At 39.3% G+C, this 25,136-nt stretch overlaps 1 protein-coding gene across 5 annotated transcripts in view; it reads left to right on the forward strand.

Moving 5' to 3' along the window:
• Positions 1-4,084: 4,084 nt before the first annotated feature.
• ATG5 (autophagy related 5) overlaps positions 4,085-25,136 on the forward strand; it is a 112,958-nt gene continuing 91,906 nt past the window's right edge. For 2 of the 5 annotated variants that reach the window (XM_055535310.1, XM_055535311.1), the window contains exons 1-3: positions 4,085-4,305; positions 10,482-10,645; positions 24,341-24,468. In XM_055535310.1, coding sequence (XP_055391285.1) covers positions 10,538-10,645; positions 24,341-24,468 — 236 coding nt within the window. In that variant the 5' untranslated portion in view covers positions 4,085-4,305; positions 10,482-10,537. Of the gene's footprint in view, positions 4,306-5,247; positions 5,360-10,481; positions 10,646-24,340; positions 24,469-25,136 lie in introns of those variants that run through there. The other 3 variants (XM_055535309.1, XM_055535308.1, XM_055535312.1) reach the window with 3 other exon arrangements.

The following is a 25,136-nucleotide window of genomic DNA, read 5'->3' on the forward strand; positions in this document are numbered from 1 at the left end:
AGTTCCTAAGGGGAAAGTGATGGGAATCATAGAAGAAAGCTCATGTTCAGCTTATTTTATTTCCACATTTACTGAATGCCAGGCATTGTGCTGACATTAGGGATTTAAAACAAAAATGATTGAGGAAATGTTGAAGCGCACCTAACCTAGATTGAGTGGATCAGAGAAAACTTTCTATCACCTGAACTGTCTTATGCAATGCGTGGTATATTTGAAGTGGGGAAAAGGGATACAACAATGGGTCTGGGGGGGACAGCATTTTAGGCAGCAGGCACAGTGGGAACACAAACATGTTAGCCTGAGTGCAAAGAACTGCAAGACTTTGATACCATTGTAATTTAAAGTGCTTGGCAGGGAACATTAGGAAATGAGGCTAGAAAAAACGGAAAAGCCAGTCATAGAGGGCCTTGTTGATCATGCTGAGAAGCTAGAAATCTGTTCAGAAGGAACGAGTGAGGCATCTGAATTATATGGCAAGAATTCATTTCAGAGAATCTACTCTGGTTGAAATCTAAATCAAAGATAGTTGGCTCCTGGGGCAAACAGAGCAAGACTGGCAGCATGGAGACCAGTTAGCAGGCTAGCCCAATAGTGTAGGTAAGAAGTGATGATGGTTGAAGGAAGGATTTCAGTAGCATGGGAGACTGGTTGAAGCATATTTATAGGCAGAAGGAAGAAACCAGTAGTGGGGGAAATTGGAAGACAGGTTAATTGGTTGGCATGCAATCAGAGGTATTAGAACTGAACTAGAAGAATCAAATTTGGGTTAACTAACTCGACAGAGGATGAGATGGTTCGATGTCATCATCAACTCAATGGACATAAGTTTGAGCTAACTCCGGGAGATAGTGAAGGACTGGGAAGCCTGGTGTGTGGCAGTCCCTGGGGTCACAAAGAGCTGGATGCGATTTGGTGACTGAACAACAACAACTTATAAAACTAGTAGGCTGGAGAGGAAAGAGAGTAGATGGGAACTTGAGGTCACGATGTAATGGCACGTTAGAGTTCATGGGGTTAGTAGAGACACCTTAGAGTTCAGGAAGGCAGATTTAAGTAAATTTAGATCAAAGAAAGTTGTGATCCCACAACTTTGAATCCTACAAGTTGTAATGCATGCAAAAATAAAAGACTTTACAACAGCAAACTATTATAGTGAGAAGAAAATAAATCATATTGTTGACAGACTTCTGTGAGTCTCTCCTTTGAACCCAGAATTTTAAGAGGACTGTGTATTCCCCTTTGGTGAATGAAGGTTGACAAGTAATTCACACAAGTTTGCCTGAGAGTCACTCAGAATGCACTGAAGCTTGGGAGAAATGGTAAGGTTAACCAGAAAGGGCTCCTTAAAAGTTATGTTCGTTGAAAAGAATAAAAAATAAAAACATGCAGGGCCACTGACCAAGAGGGAAGACACAATGTTAACAAATGGAAATGACAAAGGACAAATATAGAATTCTTCTTACATCTAAATTTTTGCTCAGGGAGCATAATCGTGAGATGGGAAAAAGTCCAACAACTGGAGTTATCTAGAAGGGAGATATGTCATGTGAAGAGTGGCTGAAAGAACTGACAGTATTATACTGAGTGGGTTATGAGGTATGAGAGCTACCTTTACATAGCTGAAATGCTGTTAGGACAAAGGTTAGCTATATGTTGAAGGCTGTAAGTGGAGTAGAGGAGGCACAAGGGGAGGAAGGACGTAAACAGGGTCAAGTCTTAAACGTACAAGAAGCTGGATTTTAGTTCAATTTAATAGCTCTCCACCTATTAGGGTTCTCCAAACACAGCTTCTCCCCTCCCCCTCAACATTTTACCAGGAAAAATTTCAAGCATAACAGCGAAGTTGACAGGATTTTACAGTGAACACCCAAATACTAGATTCTACCATTCTACTACATAGATTCTACCATTAACATTTTACTATACTTGCATTATCAAATATATATCCATCTATTCATCCCTCCATCCATTCATTAATCCACCTAATTTTTTTTATACATTTCAGAGTAAATTCCATTTAGTTTTGGCTACCATTGGGAAGGAAGGGCAACTTTATCCTAAGAACTTTTTTTATAGAGGCTAATGGTTGTCTGTTCAGGATGCATAGAGAGGATTTCTGCATTGATTATGTGGAGTGGACTGGACTGTGACTTTCAAATATTTTTGACTGCTACCAATATCAAGAAATGTATTTCACCTTCCTATCCAGTGTATACCACATACATATTAAAATAAAAATTTCAGGAAACAATATTTACCTTAACATGTGTTGTTGTCTAGTCGATGTTCTGTCTGACTCTGCGACTCCATGAACTGCAGCACTCCAGGCTCCCTTATCCTTCTCTATCTCCCTGAGTTTGCTCAAATTCATGAGTCCACCAAATGGACTCGTGCCTATCAAGTTGGTGATACTATCTAACCATCTTATCCTCTGCCATCCCCTTCTCCTTTTGCCTTCAGTCTTTTCCAGCATCAGGGTCTTTTGCAGTGAGTTGGTTCTTCACTTCAGGTGGCCACAGCATTGGAGCTTCAGTATCAGTCTTTCCAATGAATATTCAGGGTTGATTTCCTTTAGGATTGACTGGTTTGATCTCCTTGATGTCCAAGGGACTCTCATGAGTCTTCCCCAGCACCACAATTTGAAAGCATCTATTCTTTGGTGCTCAACCTTCTTTATGGTCCAAGTCTCACATCCGTACATAGCTACTGAAAAAACCATAGCTTTGACTATGTGGACCTTTGTTGGCAAAGCGATGTCTTAGCTTTTAAATATGCTGTCTAGGTTTGTCAGTTTTCCTTCCAAGGACCAAGTGTCTTTTAATTTTATGGTTGCAGTCACCATCCGCAGTGATTTGGGAGCCCAAGAAAACAAAATCTGTCACTGCTGCCACTTTCCCCCCTTCTATTTGCCATAAAGTGATTGGACCAGATGCCATGATCTTAGTTTTTTTGAATGTTGAGTTTTAAGCCAGGTTTTTCACTCTCCTTTTCCACCTTCATCAAGAGGCCCTTTAGTTCCTCTTCACTTAATGCCATTAGAGAGGGATCATCTGCATATCTGAGGTTGTTGATATTCTCCAGGCAAACCTGATTCCAGTTAGTGATTCATCCAACCCAGCACTTCACATGATGTACTCTGCATAGAAGTTTAATAAGCTGGGTGACAATATACAAGCTTGTCACACTCCTTTCCCAATTTTGAACCAGTTAGTTGTTCCATATCTAGTTGTAACTGTCACTTCTTGACCTGCATACGTGTGTGAAGCCTGCCAATATTTTCTAATTTTTTCACTTAAAAAACGCTAGTCAGGACCCACAGTTGATTTGATGACCCACCAATAAGGTGTGATTCACCACTAATAAATCATTAGACTAGACAACAACCCCTAAGAAGATTCTTCCTTTTACAAGTATCCTGTGGCTAATACTAGGATTTTCCTAATCTTTTCAATTATCAGGAACGATAAAGTAGTATTTACTCGGTATGCATAGTGTAATATTTTGATGGAATGTGTAATTAAAAGACTAACGTTAAATGTCTGGTAAGGCTTCTAGATAGATCCAATGCCAACAGCTTTTAAGAGTAAGTTTACTAATTGCTTGTTATTTTAACCAACAGGAAGACAAAGGTATATACAATTGGATGGATGGGAGGGCTTCGGTATTCAGGTATTTTATTGTCAAATGCCTGTTAATTCATGCTGTGGCTCTGACAAAGTGAAGATGAGAAACTAGATAGGAAAACACTTTGAAGACCAACGTTTTATTAATTTTACCGTGGGAAGCCAGGAGAGAGACGCCGCGATCAAGCTCCAGTGAGGCAGTGTCTCCGTATTTGTAAAAGTCTCTGCTCTCACAGAACTGTTATAACCTTCTTAAATACCAATGACTGCCAAAAGCACAGACAAGCCGGGAGATCACCTGTGAACTTGCCAGGGGTTTGACCGCTCGGTCCGCGCATGCTCAAGTCTGGCTCCAGCCTCTGTGCAGGGTTGGGCCGAACTCGGAGGGCGGAGTGCGGGCCACGTGGGGTCTCGTGACGTCATCTCCGGGCGCCGAGGGTGACTGGACTTGCGGTGGGCTTCCAGGGCTCCGCGGCGCTGCGGGCCGTCTTTGCTGGATACCGGAGGGCGGAAGTGGAGCTGGGCTCTACTCCGACCTCCGCGCAGGTGCCTTCTGCGGCTGCGCGGGCTGTCGGGACTCCCGGCTTGTGCATCTCGGCGGGATAGTGTGTTGGGCGCTCTCCTCCGCCCAGCGTCTTCACCTGTGCAGGAAGCCGGAGGAGAAGCCGGCGCTTCTAGTAGGGTATGTGTGTGTCTGTCACCCCAGTGTGAGGAAATGCCCGCAGGAAGAGGGTTGGGGAAGTGCCAAGTAGGTGTGGTAAAAAGGAGGGGCGTGTGCGTTGAGAGGAACGCTCCCCCGGGCGGTGGTGGCGGGTGAAGGTGGTTCCTCCGAGGAAGGTGGCGTTGCCCAGGCGCCGCCCCCGGAGCCCTAGCGCCGGCTGTGAGGGTGTAGCCTGTGTGATCTCTGGAGGGCATACGTCCGTTCCTTTCTAAGGTAGGAAGCCTGGGTCTCATCACAGGCTCTAGACTTTAGTTCAGGACCTGCATTTTTCGTGGAGTAGTTATTTAGATCATAGATATTTCATAGGCAGTTCGATTCTATCCGAAATCGGTGGAGTTTTCCCCAGTTTATCTTCTCAAAGCATTCATTAAGTCTCATTTTAATAATATTTAGTGCCAAAAAATAAATTTCCCGTTGGCAAAGCACTTTCATATACTTTAATTATACTTTGGATTATTTTCAAGTCACATCTGAAGTTGAGGAGCTTAGGGAAACTGGATTGGTTCTAGATTTTTCTGAAGGGTGTGGAGGCACAACATGTTTTTAGCAAGAATCAGAACCCAGAGGCTGTCAAACGGCAATGGACTTCTAAAGTCTTCTAGAATTTACTTGATAAATTTCGGAGTTTTGGGGACTGTGTGTACACTTGGGTCTGAACCGAATTGATTTGTGATTTCCATAAAGGGAGTTGTTGATTGAATTTTGAATTTGAAAGTAAATATGTTGGGCTGAGGGTAGCAGTTGAGGGAAATTTTAGGATTTTATATTGGATTTGAGCATGTTCTTTGATCCACCATGGTATGCTGATTAAAATTGGGGAAAAACAAATAGAATGATACTATATTGATAAGAGATTTTAGAATAATGTACAAGCTTCAAGTGTAGATTCACTTTATTTAACAGATACGAAGTGCCAGTTATGTGCCAAGCACTGAACAAAAAATAAACGAAGCAATAAACAGTGAAGAAGACAATAAAAATCGCTGCCATGATGAAGTTCACTTTGAGGTTTGGGGTGAGGAAACATTAATTTAAAAGTTAATTAAAGTATATGTGAAGTGGAGTGGTGAAAAGTGCTGTGGAGAAAAAAATAATGAAGGGGAGTGGGACATGCTGGTGTCATGTGTAGGAAGTTATAGTGGTGGCCTAAGAGAAGATGACATTTGAGCAGAAACCTAGTAATATCAAGGAAGGGTGCCATGTGTATGTAGTGGAAAAGACTGTGAGAACAGCCAGAATCCCTGAGGCAGGAGCATATCAGCTAGTTTGGCTCCACGGGGGGAGCAAGTTGGAGAGAGAAGTAGATAAGCAGGTCAGAGTAGGTAGTTAATGTTAGTTGCTCAGTCTTGTGTCCGATTCTTTGCGACCCCATGAACTGTAGCCCACCAGGCTCCTCTGTCCATGGGATTCTCCAGGCAAGAATACTGGCGTGGGTTGCCATTCCCTTCTCCAGGGGATCTTCCTGATCCAGAAATCAAACCCAGGTCTCCTGAACTGCAGGCAGATTCTTTACCTACTGAGCTACCAGGGAAGCCTCGGGTGGTATAAGGGCCTGGTAAGACTTTTTTTTTTAAACACTTTTAGTTTTTACTTTGAATGAGATGGTCTGGTTTTGAGTGGCTTCCCAGGTGACTCAGTGGTAAAAAATCCACCTGCAATGAGGATCTCTGGGTCAGGAAGATCCCCTGGACAAGGGAATGTCTACCCACTCCAGTATTGTTGCCTGGAGAATTCCAAGGACAGAGGAGCCTGGAGGGCTACAGTCCATGGGGTTGTGAACGAGTCAGATACGACTGAGGGACTAAACAATAAAAGAGTTTTGAATAAAGGAGTGAACTCATCTGACTTGTGTTTTAAATTTTTTTTTCTGATTATGTTGTTATTTCTCTGCAGCAAGTTGTAGAAATATTGAGACCTCTGTTGGTAGACTATGGCATTTATCTGAGTTAAAGGTCACAGTGACTTGGATCAGTGTGGTAGTAGTGGAGGTGAGAAATAACTAGGTTCTAGACTGGTGTCTAAGCTAGAGCTGGTCAGCTGTGAAGAGGGGTCATGGTTGGCTCTCAGATTTAAGGCCTGAGCAACTAAAGAATGGAGTTACCACTTAGTGGTTTGGGGAAGACCACAGAGTACTAGGAAGAGGAAAGAGGGAGATCTGAAATCATTTTTCTGTTTTGCACTTGCTAAATTTCCAAATGAAATGTCCGTATACAGTAGTATATGTGGAACTAGAGTTAGAAGAGAAGTCTAGGTTGAAGATGTGAATGTGGGAATTGTTAATGTGTAAATGATATTTAAAACCCTAAGAGATCTCCAAAGGCAGGGTCCAAGGACTTCAGGACATTTCAACATTTGGAGGTTGGGGCAAGTTACAGACTATATCCCCCAGGATGGGGGTGCGCCTGTTCCTTAAAACCCCTGTTCAAAAATGGTGATCCTTAGTAACCAGATAGAAGGAAATAGTCAAAAAGCCAAGTCATTAGCTGAGAGAGAGTAAGGAAGGAGATATGAAAATTTGAGAAGAGAGAGTTGATCTGGGACAGCAGAAGAATAAATGGACTAGGGAAACATGAGAACATTGGTCAGTACTCAGAGCCCACTTTTGAATTTAAAGGGAGACCAGCCAACATATTTTTAGATGTTTACAAATTTACTAGTAGTAAGTATTTGATATTTTAAGTAATTTGTGGATAGTTGGGGATTTTGTCAGCAAAAAAACAGCTTCAGGTAGTAGGTTAGCTGCTCTTGGTTTGTAGCCTAAAAGGGACTGTTAATTGTGCATTACATTCTTATCATACTCACTATACTGTTTGCTAAGTGTTTTTTGTTGGACACACCTATTTTTTTTCCAGGCTGAGAATTAGATGCAGAAAATACAGCAGCAGTCGGGTAGTAGTCATTGCCCTAAAGAAGCTTATTTCTGGTAGACTGTATCATGGCTTGAGATTTCATTTTCTTCGAAAATGTTGCCTTCAAGTTGGATGCGTGGTTTGATATCATTGTGTATGTATGAGAGGGAAAAATATTTTTCTAAAATAATAAAATTCACTGAATTTAAAGTGTGATTGTACCAATTTAGGAAAGAGTTTAGGTGAAGAGCTTTCTTCAGTAGCTAGTGTAACCTTGGGGTTTATGTATTTTCTTTATTTATATATTTTCCGGTGTTTAACAAAAATTCCAGAACCAACTATGTGCTAATTGTGCTACCCTCCCTGATACAAAGGTATATATGACTAAATTTCTGCTGTCAAGGAACTCACAGTTCAGTTTTGGGAGGGGCAAGAGTCAGATAAGATAAACATAACTGTAGTGCATTGTTATACCATATAACAATAAAGATAAAGAATAAGTAATTAGATTGTAGTTTGCTTAGTGGAAGGCGTCCCAAGAAACTGATGTTAGGTTCACTCTTAAAAGAGGATTAAGAATTGGCCAAGAGAAGGGGCAAAGGGTATGCAAGCAGAGCGGCCATGGAATTAAATACATATTCCATTTTTCCTGTTTTTGGTTACTAGGTGCTAAACACAGAGCAACCTGTGACATTAGAATTATCTTCAGTTTACAGATATGAGGTTTGGAGATGTCAGGTTTGTTGTCCAAGGACTCACAGCTTATATGAGGAAGTCAGGGTTGAAACCCATGTCAGTCCAGTTTCAAAACCTCTTAACTACCTTACTCTGTAACCGGCTGTAAGCATTTAAATATTTTCAGTCCTTGTCTTTATCTCTCGGCCAGTTTTTTTTTTTTACCAACTTCTATTCTTCATTGGAAAAGCCTCCTATCTGTTTTCAATCCACTGCTACCAGTCTAGGTCAGGCACTCATTATCATATGCCTTGGTTGTGGACATTGCTTCCTGGCTATCCTTTCTCTGACTCAGATCTCCTTTTGTGAACTGCCATCAGATTTGTTGTTATTGTTCATTTGCTAAGTCATGTCCTACTCTTTGCAGCCCCATGAACTGCAGCATGCCAGGCTTCCCTGTCCTTCACTATTTCCCTGAGTTTGCTCAGACTCTCATCCATTGAGTCCGTGATGTCATCCAACCATCTCATCCTCTGTCGCTTCCTTTTCCTCTCGCCCTCAATCTTTCCCAGCATCAGGGTCTTTTCTTTCCATCAGGCGGTCAAAGTATTGGAGCTTCAGCTTCAGCATCAGTTTTTCCAATGAATATTCAGGGTTCATTTCCTTTAGGATTGACTGGTTTCATCTCCTTGCAGTCCAAGGGACTCTCATGAGTCTTCTCTAGCACTGCAGTTCGAAAGCATCAGTTCTTCGGCTCTCAACATTTTTTATGGTACAACTGTCACATCCGTACATGACTAATGGAAAAGCCATAGTTCTGACTATACCAGATAATTGTTTTTATTTCACCATTATAGAACCTCACAGCTTGTTGGATGAAATTGAAAACCTACAGTTATCTATTTGGTATACTTCATGATCTGGTTACATTATATATTTACAAATTTGACATTAAAGGAATAATAATTGCTTTTATGTCTCAGCACTTACTGTGTCCAGTACCATGTCACATACTTTATAGACTTTTTTCTCTAGAACAACCCTGGTAACTTTTACAGTTAAGGAAATTGAGACTTAGTGAAGTAAAGTGACTCGCTTAAAATCGTGTGTGGTAGTAGGCCACGCCACAGTGTCAGCTCTTTCATTGTGTACTACTGTTCCCAATATGTTTCCTAAAAAGTTGGCTCATATATTGCTCCTGCCACTTCCTGTCTTTGCTGATGCTATATTGCCCTGCTTGGATTATTTGTCTTCTTTTCTTCTGTCCATATTTTACCCATTCTTCAAGTTCAGTATCTTTTAAAATTCTTCCCTGAACATGGTAAGTTCTGTTAATATTTAACTGCTTCCCCTCCTCCCTATGAAAGCACTCACAAAGTAACATTTAATTATAACCATGGACATATTGGAGTTGAAAGGATGTTTGGCAATTAATATGGTATAGTGGAAAGAGTACCAGATTGAAAATCCTGCTGCAGTGGAAAAGTGAAGGTGCAGTGAGGTTCTGCCTGATTCATGCATAGAAGAAAGGCTGTTTTGAGCAGATTCCTGAAGGCTGTCCAAGTCGAAGACAAGGTGGGGAAGGCTACTTTAGGGTTAGGAACCACCAGCATGAGCACAGCTATGGAAAGTGCACGAAAGTGCATGGTATGTTTAGCAGATTTGTAAATAGTACCTTCTGGGTAATGCCTGTAGGGGCTTCCCTGGTGGCTCAGACAGTAAAGAATCTGCCTGCAATGCAGGAGACTCGGGTCCTGTCCCTGGGTCTGGAAGATCCTTTGGAGAAGGGAATGGCTCCCCAGTCCAGTATTCTTGCCTGGAGAATCCCCATGGACAGAGGAGCCTGGCGGGCTACAATCCATTGGGTTGCAGAGTCAAATATGCCTGAGGTTTTTAAAAAATGATCACCACCATCGTCATTGTCATCATCATCGTGAAGCCCTCAGCATCTGCCACAGAGCTGGGTGTAGCAAATGATCAAATTGTGACTCTATCGTGAGTGTTACTAGCAATGCTCAGTGCATAATTTTTGGTTGTATTTTCCTTTATTAATTCCAGTTTACACTAGATTATTCTAAGTTCTTGAAGTTTTTGACTTTTAAACATTTTTTGAGACAAGCTCTTGTTGGTTCTATAAATTATGATGACAGATACATCTTATACTACTAGTACTGTGCTACAGGCATTATTGTAAGTATTCTACATGTATGAATTTAATTTTCATATCTCTCTTACATGGTCAGTGCTGTTATTCCCATTTTATAGATGAGAAAACTGAGACAAAAGTTACAGGTGAAGAGTTCACTTTAGATAAGCAGTATACTTTTTTAGGGCTTTAGAGAATGTTGCAAGTATAGTTTCACTTTGGCTGTGGTTTGTTAGTTGTATATGTAATTTTGAAATGGTTACTTCTGTGATATCTTTAAATAAATAATGGCTTCACATTTGGAATTTGTTGTACTGATTTTTGCATTCATTCTAAAGAATGCCATCATGTAGTTTTTTGAAGTGAATAATCGTTAACGGCATTCTTGATTTCCTATAATCTTTGTTTTGGAGCAGGTTCGTTTATTCTTACAAGGATCAGACCAGTGCTCTTCATTTTATTTTCAGTTTGGCTTTGGCTGAAAATAATTTAGCCTATATGTACTGCTTTCATCACTGGAAGAATGACAGATGACAAAGATGTGCTTCGAGATGTGTGGTTTGGACGAATTCCAACTTGCTTCACCCTGTATCAGGATGAGATAACTGAACGCGAGGCAGAGCCATACTATGTAAGTATGCTGGCGGTGGCAAGTGGGATGTCGGGACTTTGTCCATTTCTGTAGAGAAAGCTCTTAAGAACCAGGAGGCTGGTTTTCAACTCTTTGTATACAATTAATATGTGCTTATTATGGAAAAAAAATAAGGAGACACAGACCTGTGAAAAGAAGGAAGTAAGAATCGCCTCTAATCCTACTGCTCGGAGGATAAAAGCAGTGCTGACATGTTGATACGGGACCCTCTTGACTTTCTTTTTCTTACACATCTATAGTATATGATAATGAATCATAAGTTATGTGTGGTTTTTTAACAGGAAGCTATTTTGAAAATGATAGGTTCAGATTTGGTTCTTTTGTATTCAAAGCAACTATTTAAATTTTTTTTGATAGCTGAATGAACATATGAATGCGGATGTATCTTCATATGTTCATGATTTAATATAGATAAAAAGAAATATATTGTTTAATAACATAAATTGTTGCATGTAGGCTTGTGGATTGGAGTCAGTGTATTACCTGTTCTAAAAAGAGAGTATCAGTTATCTTTTGATTTTAGTCTGCTTTTCTTTTTTCTTTTCTAATTGCCGATATGATCCAAACGTAAGCATCTGTCAGTCAGAGATAATAGTATCTTGCCTTTTTACTAAATAGTCCCTAGTAGGCAAAGACATTCTCAGTTACTGTCATTTTAGTTTTTCCTTTGTGTCTCAGATACACAGTCTTCCCAGGGGGTGCTAGTGGTAAAGAACCCGCCTGCCAATGCAGGAGACATGAGACATGGGTTTGATTCCTGGGTCGGGAAGATCCCCTGGAGAAGTACATGGCAACCCACTCCAGTACTCTTGCCTGGAGAATCCCGTGGACAGAGGAGCCTGGTGGGCTACAGTCCATGGGGTTGCGAAGAGCCGGACACGACTGAAACGACTTAGTGTGCGTGCACACATGGTATTATTTACTCAGGAAGATCTGGAGAAGTGAAATACATCTGTGGTGCTGGACTGTCTCTTGTTTCACTTCAGTAGAGCTTGCCCTTGGCTTTCTCCCCTGTGTGCTGGTGAGGCAGCACTCGTCCCCTGCCTGCCCCAGCTGGGGATAGTCAGATGGCTGGAGGAAGCTCCTTTAGGGGCCCGTCCTCTGACTTGTTGGATACAGGAACTGTTTCGTTTTTCTCTGTGCGTCCTTGAATCTGGAGTATGTCACACAAATGGTAGATACTCAGTGCATGAAAGTCTCTCCACCCCCATGTTGGGGGTTTGTTTAAAATCTCTGGGTTTTCTTACTGAATGATAATTTCAGAGAAATTGGGTAGTCTTTTGTACTTTTTCAGATAATCATAACTAATTATATAAATTTGAATCATTTTTACTTTGGAAACTCAGCAATTTTCCACCTTTAGAAAAACTTCCATGGTTAAAATGAAAAGTGATCATAGTTTATTTTTAGAGACATTTCATTTGTTAGATGTATTTTTACTCTTCTCCCTCAGTAGTTTGGGTTAGGAACTAGCTTTTGCTATTTTAAGGAAAACCTTTAACCTTGGGCAGCTTTCTAATAGTACTTACACGAAGGAGCGTACGTGTGTCCAGTTGGTCAAAGTAGTGAAAGCTAAGAGATACATGATTTAAGACTGTTTACTTTTAAATCAGAATATGATGTTTGACACATTTTCTGCACTTAAAAAAAGCAAGTAAAGAATATAATATTTTTCCTTCCTTATTTATAAATCTGTTTTAAATATGAAAAGACCATTGTGAGAACTAGAGGGTAAGTTGTTTTTTGTTTCTAATCGAATTAAAAATGATAAGTAATGAGATTAACTGTTGGAGGAAGATTGTTTTTAATACTAATTGATTTTTTTTTTCTTGAATTCTTCCTAATTCTTCACCCCAAAGAAACTTCATTGTGGTCATGTTTTCTCAGATTATTGGGTGACAGGTATATAATAAATATTAAACAAAGAACTGAACTTTAAAACTGTGCAGCATAATTCAGATTTTGCTCTTTAAATGCATGCATACTGAAGTGTGGAGAAGGAAATGGCAACTCACTCCAGTGTTCTTGCCTGGGAAATCCCATGGGCAAAAAGGAGCCTGGCAGGCTACCGTTCATGGGGTCACAAAGAGTCAGATAAAGACTGAAGTGTAAGAAAGAAAAAGTGATTGTGTGAACACTCACCTAGAGCCAGACATCCTGGAATGTGAAGTCAAGTGGACCTTAGGAAGCATCACTACGAACAAAGTTATTGGAGGTGATGGAATTCCAGTTGAGCTATTTCAAATCCTAAAAGATGATTTTGTCAAAGTGCCGCACTCAATATGCCAGCACATTTGGAAACCCCAGCAGTGGCCACAGGACTGGAAAAGGTCAGTTTTCATTCTAATCCCTAAGAAAGGCAGTGCCAAAGAATGCTCAAACTACTACACAGTTGCACTCATCTCACATACTAGTAAAGTAATGCTCAAAGTTCTGCAAGCCAGGCTTCAACAATACATGAACCATGAACTTCCAGTTGTTCAAGCTGGTTTTAGAAAAGGCAGAGGAAGCAGAGATCAAATTGCCAACATCCGTTGGATCATTGAAAAAGCAAGAGAGTTCCAGGAAAACATCTATTTCTGCTTTATTGACTATGCCAAAGCCTTTGACTGGGTGGATCACAATAAACTGGAAAATTCTGAAAGAGATGGGAATACCAGACCATCTGACCTGCCTCTTGAGAAATCTGTATGCAGGTTAGGAAGCAACAATTAGAACTGAACATGGAACAACAGACTGGTTCCAAATAGGAAAAGGAGTACGTCAAGGCTGTATATTGTCACCCTGCTTATTTAACTTCTATGCAGAGTACATCATGAGAAACGCTGGGCTGGATGAAACACGAGCTGGAATCAAGATTGCCGGGAAAAATATCAATAACCTCAGATATGCAGATGACACCACCCTTATGGCAGAAAGTAAAGAAGAACTAAAGAGCCTCTTGATGAAAGTGAAAGAGGAGAGTAAAAAAGTGGGCTTAAAGCTCAACATTCAGAAAACTAAGATAATGGCATCCAGTCCCATCACTTCATGGCAAATAGATGGAGAAACAGTGGAAATGGTACCATACTTTATTTTTGGGGGCTCCCAAACCACTGCAGATGGTGACTGCAGCCATGAAATAAAAAGACACTTACACGTTGAAAGAAAAGTTATGACCAACCTAGACAGCATATTAAAAAGCAGAGACATTACTTTGTCAACAAAGGTCCGTCTAGTCAAGGCTATGGTTTTTCCAGTAGTCCTGTATGGATGTGAGAGTTGGACTATAAAGAAAGCTGAGTGCTGAAGAATTCATGCTTTTCAACTGTGGTATTGAAGCTGAAACTCCAGTACTTTGGCCACCTGATGCGAAGAGCTGACTCATTTGAAAAGACCCTGATGCTGGGAAAGATTGAAGGCGAGAGGAGAAGGGGATGACAGGATGAGATGTTTGGATGGCATCACCAACTCAATGGACATGAGTTTGAGTAAACTCTGGGAGTAGGTGATGGACAGGGAGGCCTGGCATGCTGCAGTCCATGGGGTCGCAGAGTCAGTCACGACTGAGCGGCTGAACTGAACTGAACTGAAGAAAGAAAATGCTGTATACAAAACCACTAGCAGTGGTTTTACTATTAGAATTATTATCGGTAAACATTTTAGTGCCAATATGATTTTAGTTCACATATCTCTTTGTTGTAAATTAAGCTTGAATGTATTTTTAATTGCTTTGAGTTGTAATAATGATACTGTTTTAAAGAGGTAGATGAAATGGGATGAAAATTTGACCTGAGAGCTAGTAGACCTCTTTCCCAGACATTCTTAGAGTTCAGGTGAGGTGCTATAACAGGGTTGTCATTGTGGCCTGAAGCGTCCATCGTGTTCAGGTGGAGGTGCAGGAAGGATGGGTGAATGGGAATGTAGTTTCCTTTTATTAATGTTTATAGCTTCTTTCTTAGAAACTGGATTTTAAAATATCCACTCTGTACCAAATTTGTAAATTAAATAATTTTTATTCAGAGTCTTCTGGGATTTTCTGTTTTAATTGGAAAAGCTTATTAATGTTAGATATATTTCTGTTTATTTCTGCATTTTGATTTGTTGGCTCTGTATAAATCTTTCAGCCAATTCTATGTGTCATAATCATTGAGAATTATATCTTATATTACAGAGAATATTAGCAAGGAACTTTCCTAGAAACAAAGCAACTTTTCAATTCTTGTTGTTTCTGTTATATTCATTTGAACTGTTACTTTTCCTTTAGATTATCCAATATAAAACATACACACTAAATTGCATTCATATTTTGTGACTTTTTACAAGAGGTGATCACGCAGATGTGTGGTAGTTGATCTGAGTAGACCCTAAACTTTTCCCAGCAGTCTGTTTATGTTCCCATAGTCAACTGTGTCTGTCCTCTGCTAGGACTCCTCTGAGCCCTCACCTCACTTCCTACTTCACAAAGAAAATAGAAACCACGTGACAGAACCTCCTTAGCTTTCTGCCACCAACTCTATAAAGCATATCTGCACAGAGAGGTGAAAGTGTATCTGCACAGATTCACTTTTTCTCTCCTGTTTTAATGGAAGAGGTACCCTTTCTTCTCGGGCAAGGCCCAGCTTTCCATCTGTGTTCTGGATCCCATCTTCTGCCTTCTCTATTTATTTTACTTTCAACTTTTTGTGTCTATTGACAACAACTTTGCAGCATTTGTATTGTCTCAGATCCTTCCTATCCTGTAACAAACCTCTTTGACCCCATCTTTCTTTCAACCACTTGCTTTTCTTTCACAGCCAGACTTATCAAAAGGATTGCCGGTACTCATTGTTTCCTTCCCACCTCCCACTACTTACTTTGCTATAATCATATTTTCACATTGCTTCAACAAAACTGTTCTTGTCAAAGTCCCTAATGACATCTTTTTAAAAATTTTTATTTTTTTATTTTTTAACCAGACCTAGAGTCTGCTTTTGAACTTTGATTTGCTTGATCTCTCAGCCTTATTTGATATTTTTGGCTGTTTCCTCAGTTTTATTACACTGTCCTCTCACTCTGCAGTGCCTCATCCCTGGTTTTGCTCCTGTGCTCCCCTTTGCTTTGCCTTTTTTCTTTCTTTTTTTTTTTTTGGGTCCACTTCTCTGTTGTTTGTTTTTTTTTTTTGGGGTGGGGGGTGCTTCCCTGATAGCTCAGTTGGTAAAGAATTCACCTGCAATGCAGGAGACCTCAGTTCAATTACTGGGTTGGAAAGAATTGCTAGAGAAGGGATAGGCTATCCATTCCAGTATTCTTGGGTTTCCTTTGTGGCTCAGCTGGTAAAGAACCTGCCTGGAATGCCAGAGACCTAGGTTCAATCCCTGGGTTGGGAAGATCCCCTGGAGAAAGGAAAGGCTACCCACTGCAGTATTCTGGCCTAGAGAATTCCATGGACTGTATAGTCCATGGGGTTGCAAAGAGTCAGACATGACTGAGCAACTTTCACTTTCTCTATTTTTTCCCCCACTAGAACTCTCACTCCATTTTTATGTCTTTGTTGAGCATTTTTATCTTAACAGCTCCCCGGGCTTTTTCTCCTGAGCTCCAGATCTGTATGTCTTTCTGCTGATAACCTCACTTAGATGTCTCGAAGGAACTCAAACTGAGTGTGTTTGAAGCTGGACTCATCATCTTTACTCCAGAAAACCTGGTCATCTGCCATCTTCTATTCTTGTCTTATCATCCAGCTAATTAATGACTCCTACAGCAATTAACATGGAACTCATCCTTGGATAGTGCCTTATCCTATATCCCTGACATTCAGTCATAATTGGGTCTGTCTGATTTTACATCTCAGATATTTCGTACTTTTCTTGTACCTTTCATATGCCATGATACAGCCTAGTTCAGACCACCATTTGAAAACTAAGGGGTTTTATAATATTAACTGATTTCCCTGGTTTCTGTCCTGCCCTCTTTCCGTTTTCCAGTCTGCACAGTTAAAGTAATCTTTAAAAACACATATCTAATCTTTTCACCTGCCAGCTTGAAACCTGTAGTGGCTTTTCATTGCCTTTAGGATCCTTAATGTAGTTTACAAGGTTCTTCATGATCTGGTCCCTTGCTTCTTCAGTACTATTCTGTCCTAAACCTCTACAGTCCTGTCATATTCAAATTCTTATAATTCTTCATGTGCCAGTCTTTGTCTTTCTGTATTCATGCCATGCCTTCCTTGCAGTTCCCTCTGCTAGAATGAACAAAAGTATCTCCCACCCCTACTCACACCCAGACATCCAGATCTACCCATGTTTGGTTCGTTCCTGTTTCCCTTTTGACTCTTGCCTTAAAATTTACTTCCTGTAAAGGCCTTCCTTGAGCTATCATGTAAATTTCTTTGCTGTTTGCTCCTATAACATCCTTTACTTCTTTACATTCATCATATTTGTTATTTTGCTTTTACTGTCTTCTTCTTAAGCCTGTAAGCTTCATGAGAGGAAGAACTCTTTCTGTCTCATTCACTGCTCTGTCCTCATCACCTAGTGTGATGCCTCACACATTGAAATGGAACAGAATTCTAGTGTATTTTAAAATTTATTTTAATTGGAGGCTAATTACTTTATTGTAGTGGTTTTTTGCCATACATTGACATAAATCAGCCATGGGTGTACGTGTGTCCCCCATCCTGAACCCTCCTCCCACCTCCCTCCCCATCCCATCCTTCAGCGTTGTCCCAGTGCACCGGCTTTGAGTGCCCTGTTTCATGCATCGAGCTTGGACTGGTTATCTGTTTCACATATGGTAATATACATGTTTTAATGCTATTCTCTTAAATCATGCCACCCTTGCCTTCTCCTACAGAGTCCAAAAGTCTGTTCTTTATATCTGTGTCTCTTTTGCTGTCTTGCATATAGGGTCATCGTTACCATCTTTCTAAATTCCATATCTATGTGTCAGTATACTGTATTGGTGTTTTTCTTTCTGAGTTACTTCACTCTGTATAATAGGCTCCAGTTTCATCCACCTCATTAGAACTGATTCAAATGCATTCTTTTTAATAGCTGAGTACTATTCCATTGTGTATATGTACCACAGCTTTCTTATCCATTCGTCTGCCGATGGACTTCTAGGTTGTTCCATGTCCTAGCTATTGTAAACAGTGCTCTGATGAACACTGGGGTACCTGTGTCTCTTTCAGTTCTGGTTTCCTCAGTGTATATGCCCAGTGTTGGGATTGCTGGGTCATATGACAGTTCTATTTCCAGGTTTTTTAAGGAATCTCCACACTGTTCTCCATAGTGGCTGTATTAGTTTGCATTCCCACCAACAGTGGGATTTATGCCTAAAGAAAGAGGGTTCCCTTTTTTCCACACCCTCTTCCGCACTTATTATTTGTAGGCTTTTTGATAGCAGCCATTCTGACCAGCATGAGATGGTACCTCATTGTGGTTTTGATTTGCATTTCTCTGATAATGAGTGATGTTGAGCATCTTTTCATGTGTTTGTTAGCCATCTGTATGTCTTCTTCGGAGAAACGTCTGTTCTTTGGCCCATTTTTTGATTGGGTCGTTTATTTTTCTGATATTGAGCTGCTTGTATATTTTTGAGATTAATTCTTTGTCAGTTGCTTTATTTGCTATTATTTTCTCTCATTCTGAAGGCTCTCTTTTCACCTTGCTTGTTATTTCCTTCATTGTGCAAGAGCTTTTAAGTTTAATTAGGTCCCATTTGTTTATTTTTGCTTTTATTTCCATTACTCTGGGAGGTGGGTCATAGAGGATCCTGCTGTGATTTATATCAGAAAGTGTTTTACCTATGTTTTCCTCTAGGAGTTTTATAGTTTCTGGTCTTATATTTAGATCTTTAATCCATTTTGAGTTTATTTTTGTGTGTGGTGTTAGAAAATGTTCTAGTTTCATTCTTTTACAGGTGGTTGACCAGTTTTCCCAGCACCACTTGTTACGGAGATTGTCTTTTCTCCATTGTATATTCTTGCCTCCTTTGTCAAAGATAAGGTGTCCATAGGTGTGTGGATTTATCTCTGGGCTTTCTATTTTGTTCCATTGGTCTATATTTCTGTCTTTGTGCCAGTACCATGTTGTCTTGATGACTGTAGCTTTGTAGTAAGTCTGAAGTCAGGCAGGTGGATTCCTCCAGTTCCATTCTTCTTTCTCAAGATTGCCTGGGTTATTTGAGGTTTTTTTGTATTTCCATACAAATTTTGAAATTATTTGTTCTAGTTCTGTGAAAAATACCATTGGTAGCTTGATAGGGATTGTATTGAATTTATAGATTCCTTTGGGTAGTATACTCATTTTCACTATATTGATTCTTCCCATCCATGAACATGGTATATTTCTCCATCTATTTGTGTCATCTTTGATTTCTTTCATGAGTGTTTTATAGTTTTCTATATATAGGTCTTTTGTTTCTTTTGGTAGATTTATTCCTAAGTATTTTATTCTTTTCATCACAATGGTGAATGAAATTGTTTCATTAATTTCTCTGTTTTCTCATTGTTAGTATATAGGAATGCAAGGAATTTCTGTGTATTAATTTTATATCCTGCAACTTTACTATATTCATTGATTAGCTCTAGTAATTCTGTGGTGGTGTCTTTAGGGCACCTATGTAGAGGATCATGTCATCTGCAAACAGTGAGAGTTTTACGTCTTCTTTTCCAATCTGGATTCCTTTTCTTTCTTTTTCTTTTCTAATTGCTGTGGCTAAAACTTCCAAAACTATGTTGAATAGTAGTGATGAGAGTGGGCACCTTTGTCTTGTTCCTGACTTTAGGGGAAATGCTTTTAGTTTTTCACGATTGAGGATGTTTGCTGTGGGTTTATCATATATGGCTTTTATTATGCCGAGGTATGATCCTTCTAAGCCTTCTTTCTGGAAGGTTTTTATCATAAATGGATGTTGAATTTTGTCAAAGGCTTTCTCTGCGTCTATTGAGATAAAACATAAGGTTTTTATCTTTCAATTTGTTAATGTGGTGTATCACATTGATTGATTTGCGAATATTGAAGAATCCTTGCATCCCTGGGATAAAGCCCACTTGGTCATGATGTATGATCTTTTTAATATGTTGTTGGATTCTGTTTACTAGAGGATTCCAGTGTATTTTAATTCTATGTTTGTTTGTTAAGTGAATCTCTAATTTTATAACTGAAAATTCTTGGACAAAATAGGATTTGGTGTAAACAATATTACAGGCACTTTTTTGCTGAAACATAAGTAATCTGTTGTTTTTGTTTAGTTGCTAAGTTATGTCCAACTCTTGTGACCCTGGGCCCTGTAGCCCACTGGGCTCCTCTGTCCATGGGATTTCCCAGGCAAGAATACTGGAGTAGATTGCCATTCCCTTCTCCAGGGAATCTTCCCAATACAGGGATCAAGCCGGCATCTCCTGTGTTGCAGGTGGATTCTTTATTGCTGAGCCACCACGGAAGTCAAGTAATCTTTACAACTCTGTAAAACATGTATTCCTTATTGGCTATACAGAGGGAAAAAAAATGTATCACGTGTGTCATACTGAGTGCTGAATGAGGAATAAGAGAATGAGAGTCCATATAGTGGAGAGTATCCCTGGAGGGGTTAATCCTTTTCGTATTAAAAGAACTTGAACCTTGAAAACGTTAATTGAAGTGAAATAAGCCAGACACAAAAGGACAATTATTTTATGATTCCATTTAGATGTAATTGCTGCTGCTGCTGCTGCTAAGTCACTTCAGTTGTGTCCGACTCTTTGTGACCCCGTAGACAGCAGCCCACCAGGCTCCCCCATCCCTGGGATTCTCCAGGCAAGAACACTGGAGTGGGCTGCCATTTTGTTCTCCAATGCATGAAAGTGAAAAGTGAAAGTGAAGTTGCCCAGTCATGTCCTACTCCTAGCGACCCCATGGACTGCAGCCTACCAGGCTCCTCCGTCCAAGGGATTTTCCAGGCAAGAGTACTGGAGTGGGGTGCCATTACCTTCTAGAAGCATCTGATTCAGAGCTGGAAAGTTAAAAAATGATTATGGAAGGCTGGGAGGAAGAAGGGAAAGTGATAGTCACTCAGAAGTGTCTCATGGATTGTACCCCACCAGGCTCCTCTGTCCATGAAGTTCTCCAGGCAAAAATGCTGGAGTGGGTTGCTATGCCCTTTTCCAGGGATCTTCCCAACCCAGAGATCGAACCTGGGTCTCCTGCACTGCAGGCAGATTCTTTACCATCTGAGCCATTAGGGAGGAAGAAGAGAATGAGGTAATTATTGTTTAATAGGTACAGAATTTGATGGAAAGTTCTGGAGATGGATAGTCATGGGTGTCACATGGGTGACACAGCAGTGTCAATGTATTTAATGTCACTGAACTGTTTGCTTAAAATGGTTAACATGGTAAATTTTATGCTAGGTATATTTTAACACAGTTTTAAAAAATGAGCTTGAAGTAAACCAATGAGATATACCAAAGAAAATTCTTGTGTGATACAATCCTAATGTAGAAGGCAGGGTTATGCTTTTGTTGTTATTTTCTTTCCATTTTACCTATTTGAATATTTACTGGATAAACTGTATCTGTACCTATTCTAGTTTTTTCTTAGTGCTACTATATTTATATTAGTTATAGATTACTCCCATGGGCCAATGTAGAACAGAAGATTCCAGCTACATTTTAGTGTGAGTGTGGATTCTGTCTTATGAATGAGCATTCTTTTAAAATTTATCACTTTTGACCTTTTGTCACTCTTTTAACCTTTGGCATCTCTGATTCTTTATCAAATATTTATTATACGCCTCTTATAAAGCAGGCACTATTTTGGCCATTGGGAATGTTAGCTGTGAACAAAACAGATGAAAACCCTTGTCTTAATGGAGCTTAAATTCTAATGTTACTAATTCCTTATTGGAAAGAAATTTTTGTATCATGAAAATCATGTGTGAATTTTTCAGCAACTCGAGTTGAACCTTGCGGAGAAGGCAGTGGCACCCCACTCCAGTACTCTTGCCTGGAAAATCCCAAGGACGGAGGAGCCTGGTGGGCTGCAGTCCATGGGGTCGCTAAGAGTCGGACACGACTGAGCAACTTCACTTTCACTTTTCACTTTCATGCATTGGAGAAGGAAATGGCAACCCACTCCAGTGTTCTTGCCTGGAGAATCCCAGGGACAGGGGAGCCTGGTGGGCTGCCGTCTACAGGATCACACAGAGTCAGACACGACTGAAGTGACTTAGCAGCAGCAGTTGAACCTTGTACATGTAGTATAGGTCTTTCCAAAATCAAGAGCTGATACCCACACTCATTTTTTCCTGATTTATCTTCCTTCTTAGGATCTCCGTAGGTGAATATCATTCTCTACAGAGTAGATAACTATGTAATGCCCAACAAACTGGTTAAAGTCCTAGACTTAATAATACAGAACTGTTGTACGAATAGATTATATTTATTTATTTTTTAAAAATGGCTAATTTACCATGATATTTTAATTTCTTAGAGACTGTCCATGTTATATCTGTACTTGATTCTGTCATTTGTGACACTAATGAATTTTTCTTTGTGATTTCTTTAATAGAATATGGTTTTGACAAGTTACTAATATTAAAGCTGTATGTAAAATAGAAGTGATAATAATACTTCCTGTAAAACAACTAGTGCTTTTCCTTATACTTAGTAACTTTTAGTTTCCTTTTTCTTTTCTTCTCTAATCACATTTTAGTTGTTTCATTATATAATAAAAGAAGAGCTTCTGGGACTTCCCTGGCGGTCCAGGGGTTAAGACTCCATTTTTCCAAACCAAGGCGTGGGTTTGATCCCTCCCTGGTCAGGTAGCTAAGATTGCACTTGCTGTGTGGCATGACCAAAAAATTTAAAAATCTTTTAAAAAGTGGAACTTATGTTCTGTTCAATTCACACTACTATCCTACAGCTTATTCCTAATATGAGCACCTTTTTTCCATACTGGAACATTCCAGCTACCACTCACATCCTTTACCTTGTAGCCCCTAGGACCACTGTAATGTTCTCTTACCTAACTGGAGCCTGTCACCTCTATCTTCATTGATTAAGTATCGATCCCTGAACTAGAATATTTCTCTTTGTATATAGTCCCCAGCCCAGTACATAATTCTATTTGATTCACTGATCAAAAAAACATAACTTTGAATAAGCAACATGAAAAGTGATACAGAGTTCCATTCACAGAAGCAGCTGAAAGAGAGTAACAAACCATTTTACCACCAAAAGAAAACAGAACCTTAGGAAAGCAAGAAATGGCTAGAGCTTCTCCTACAAAGGAGAATACATGAATTTTTGCCAAGTTCCTCCTTTAATCTACTTGTAGGTTCTTTAAATAAATCATTGCTCTCTTATGTTTTCTTTCTGGGCTCCTTTCCTGGGGGGAATAATACTGATGGCCTTCATACTTCCAGTCCTTACTATACCATCCTCAGTGTTCCTTTCCAGACTTTTCTCTCTGCAAAGCTCAAGTAGGTCCAGCCTCCATAAGGACAGATTAGTGTTGACTGACACTAGCAGGACCCCAGTTCATCAGTATTATATTCTAAGCTTGTGCTTTATTGCATTTAAAGATGTGAATGTGTAGCTCAAAAGTTAGTCATCTAACATGTCTTACCTCCTTCAGATTTCTTCATTAGTTATCACCAAAATTTGTTCTAATTTCCAGGCCTCCCCTACTTTTCCATTCCTTCTTTCTCATCTCATGTAGTATTTCCTTAATAGATCTCCTGTCTAGAATCTTATTGCAGTCTTTTATATACAATGGTTAGAATAACCCTCAAGTACTGTTTCTCTTTGGGGTTTCCCTGCTGGCTCAGATGGTTAAGAATCTGCCTGCATGTGGGCAATGTGAATTTGATCCCTGGGTCAGGAAAATCCCCTGGAGAAGGGAATGGCTACCCACTCCAGTATTCTTGCCTGAAGAATTCTATGGACAGAGAAGCCTGGTGGGCTACAGTCCATGGGGTTGCAGAGTCAGACATGACTAAGCAGCTGACACTTTCACTTTTTTCACTATTTCTCATCATATCATTTTATTTGTGGTATCATAGTGGGCTTCATTGTTTATCAAATGAAATCTTCTAGCTGACCTTTAAAGGCCTTTCTGTTGCTGCCATGAAGTAGTTTTGTAAGTACTTTTTAAGAGTTTTTTCTTTTTAACCTCCACTTTATTTTAGCCTTGTAGATGAGGATAGATTATGTCCTTGCCTTGGTGTTCTTCACACAACTGAGTCAGTACACAGTAGATTATCAAAATATGATGGATTAACTGAGAACTCTTGATTGATAAGTCAAAGTGTACATTACACTGAGGTGATTATCTTCCCAGAGTGGAATTAACTCAGGTGAATCATATTAAATAATTTTCAAGTTAAATTTTATAGAACTAATAAGTATGCTAAATAGTATGGCTTCTGATTGCGTTGTATTTTTATTTGGAAAAAAACTTTTACAGAAGGATTACACATAGACTTGTTTATTCTAGGCATTTACCCTATAAGCTATACATCAAGTAATGACCTCATAAGAAATTTTAAGTCATCTTAACCTTTAGCCTTTGATTTTCTATAAAAAACAGTTTGCTTTGTTATAATATTCAAAATAATGCAAAAAAACATGGCTGTTTTTCAGAATATTCAAAATGTAGTTTAAAAGCCTATTAGTGTATTTCTTTTTAAAAAAATAGTAAATAAATATGGTTTTATAAATTTTCATTTCAGTTGCTTTTGCCAAGAGTAAGTTATTTGACGTTGGTAACTGACAAAGTGAAAAAGCACTTTCAGAAGGTTATGAGACAAGAGGACATTAGTGAGATATGGTTTGAATATGAAGGCACACCACTGAAATGGTGAGTGAATTTTTCTGCATTATTAAGCATTGAGTATATGATAGCTTTAAGAAGATATAGTGCCTTGAAGCAGTTTTTTATGAGTTGTGTGCAAGAAATCACTAGTCTAGCTCTATAATACAGTGGATTTTAAATCAATGCTAAAATATTTTATTGGAAATATTTCTGCCTTCTATTTGGATGCCTGGGACAGATTTATATATTTTCATCAATAGATTTTTTTATATGACATGGTAATAGTATATTTGGTTATTTTTTTAACATATATTTAAAATATGAATAAGTCACTCTGTGATACTATTCAGTTTTGTTTCTGTCTCTAAAATCTTTATAAACAGATATTTATATACACATGATACCTGGAGGGGCATCTTTCAAACTGATTGCCACATACAGTTGACCACTGTGCTATGTTGCTTAGCTGTGGTCTAGTAGTTAAAGTATATTGATTTCCTTTTTATGTGAAAAATAATTTTGATGATATATCAGAGTACTATTTTTTTCAGAAACATTTAAAATAAATATCCTTTTTCAGAAACATACTGAAAATAAATCCCAAATCTGGGCTTATCTATCTACAGATGATGTAATTTTGTGCTTCCTCTGTTACCGGGAGCTTTGGTCATTGTACTTCCAAAAATATTTAAGGAAATTGAAGAAGTTACAGG

Source organism: Bubalus kerabau, chromosome 9 (assembly GCF_029407905.1).
Source record: "Bubalus kerabau isolate K-KA32 ecotype Philippines breed swamp buffalo chromosome 9, PCC_UOA_SB_1v2, whole genome shotgun sequence".
NCBI lineage: Eukaryota > Metazoa > Chordata > Mammalia > Artiodactyla > Bovidae > Bubalus > Bubalus kerabau.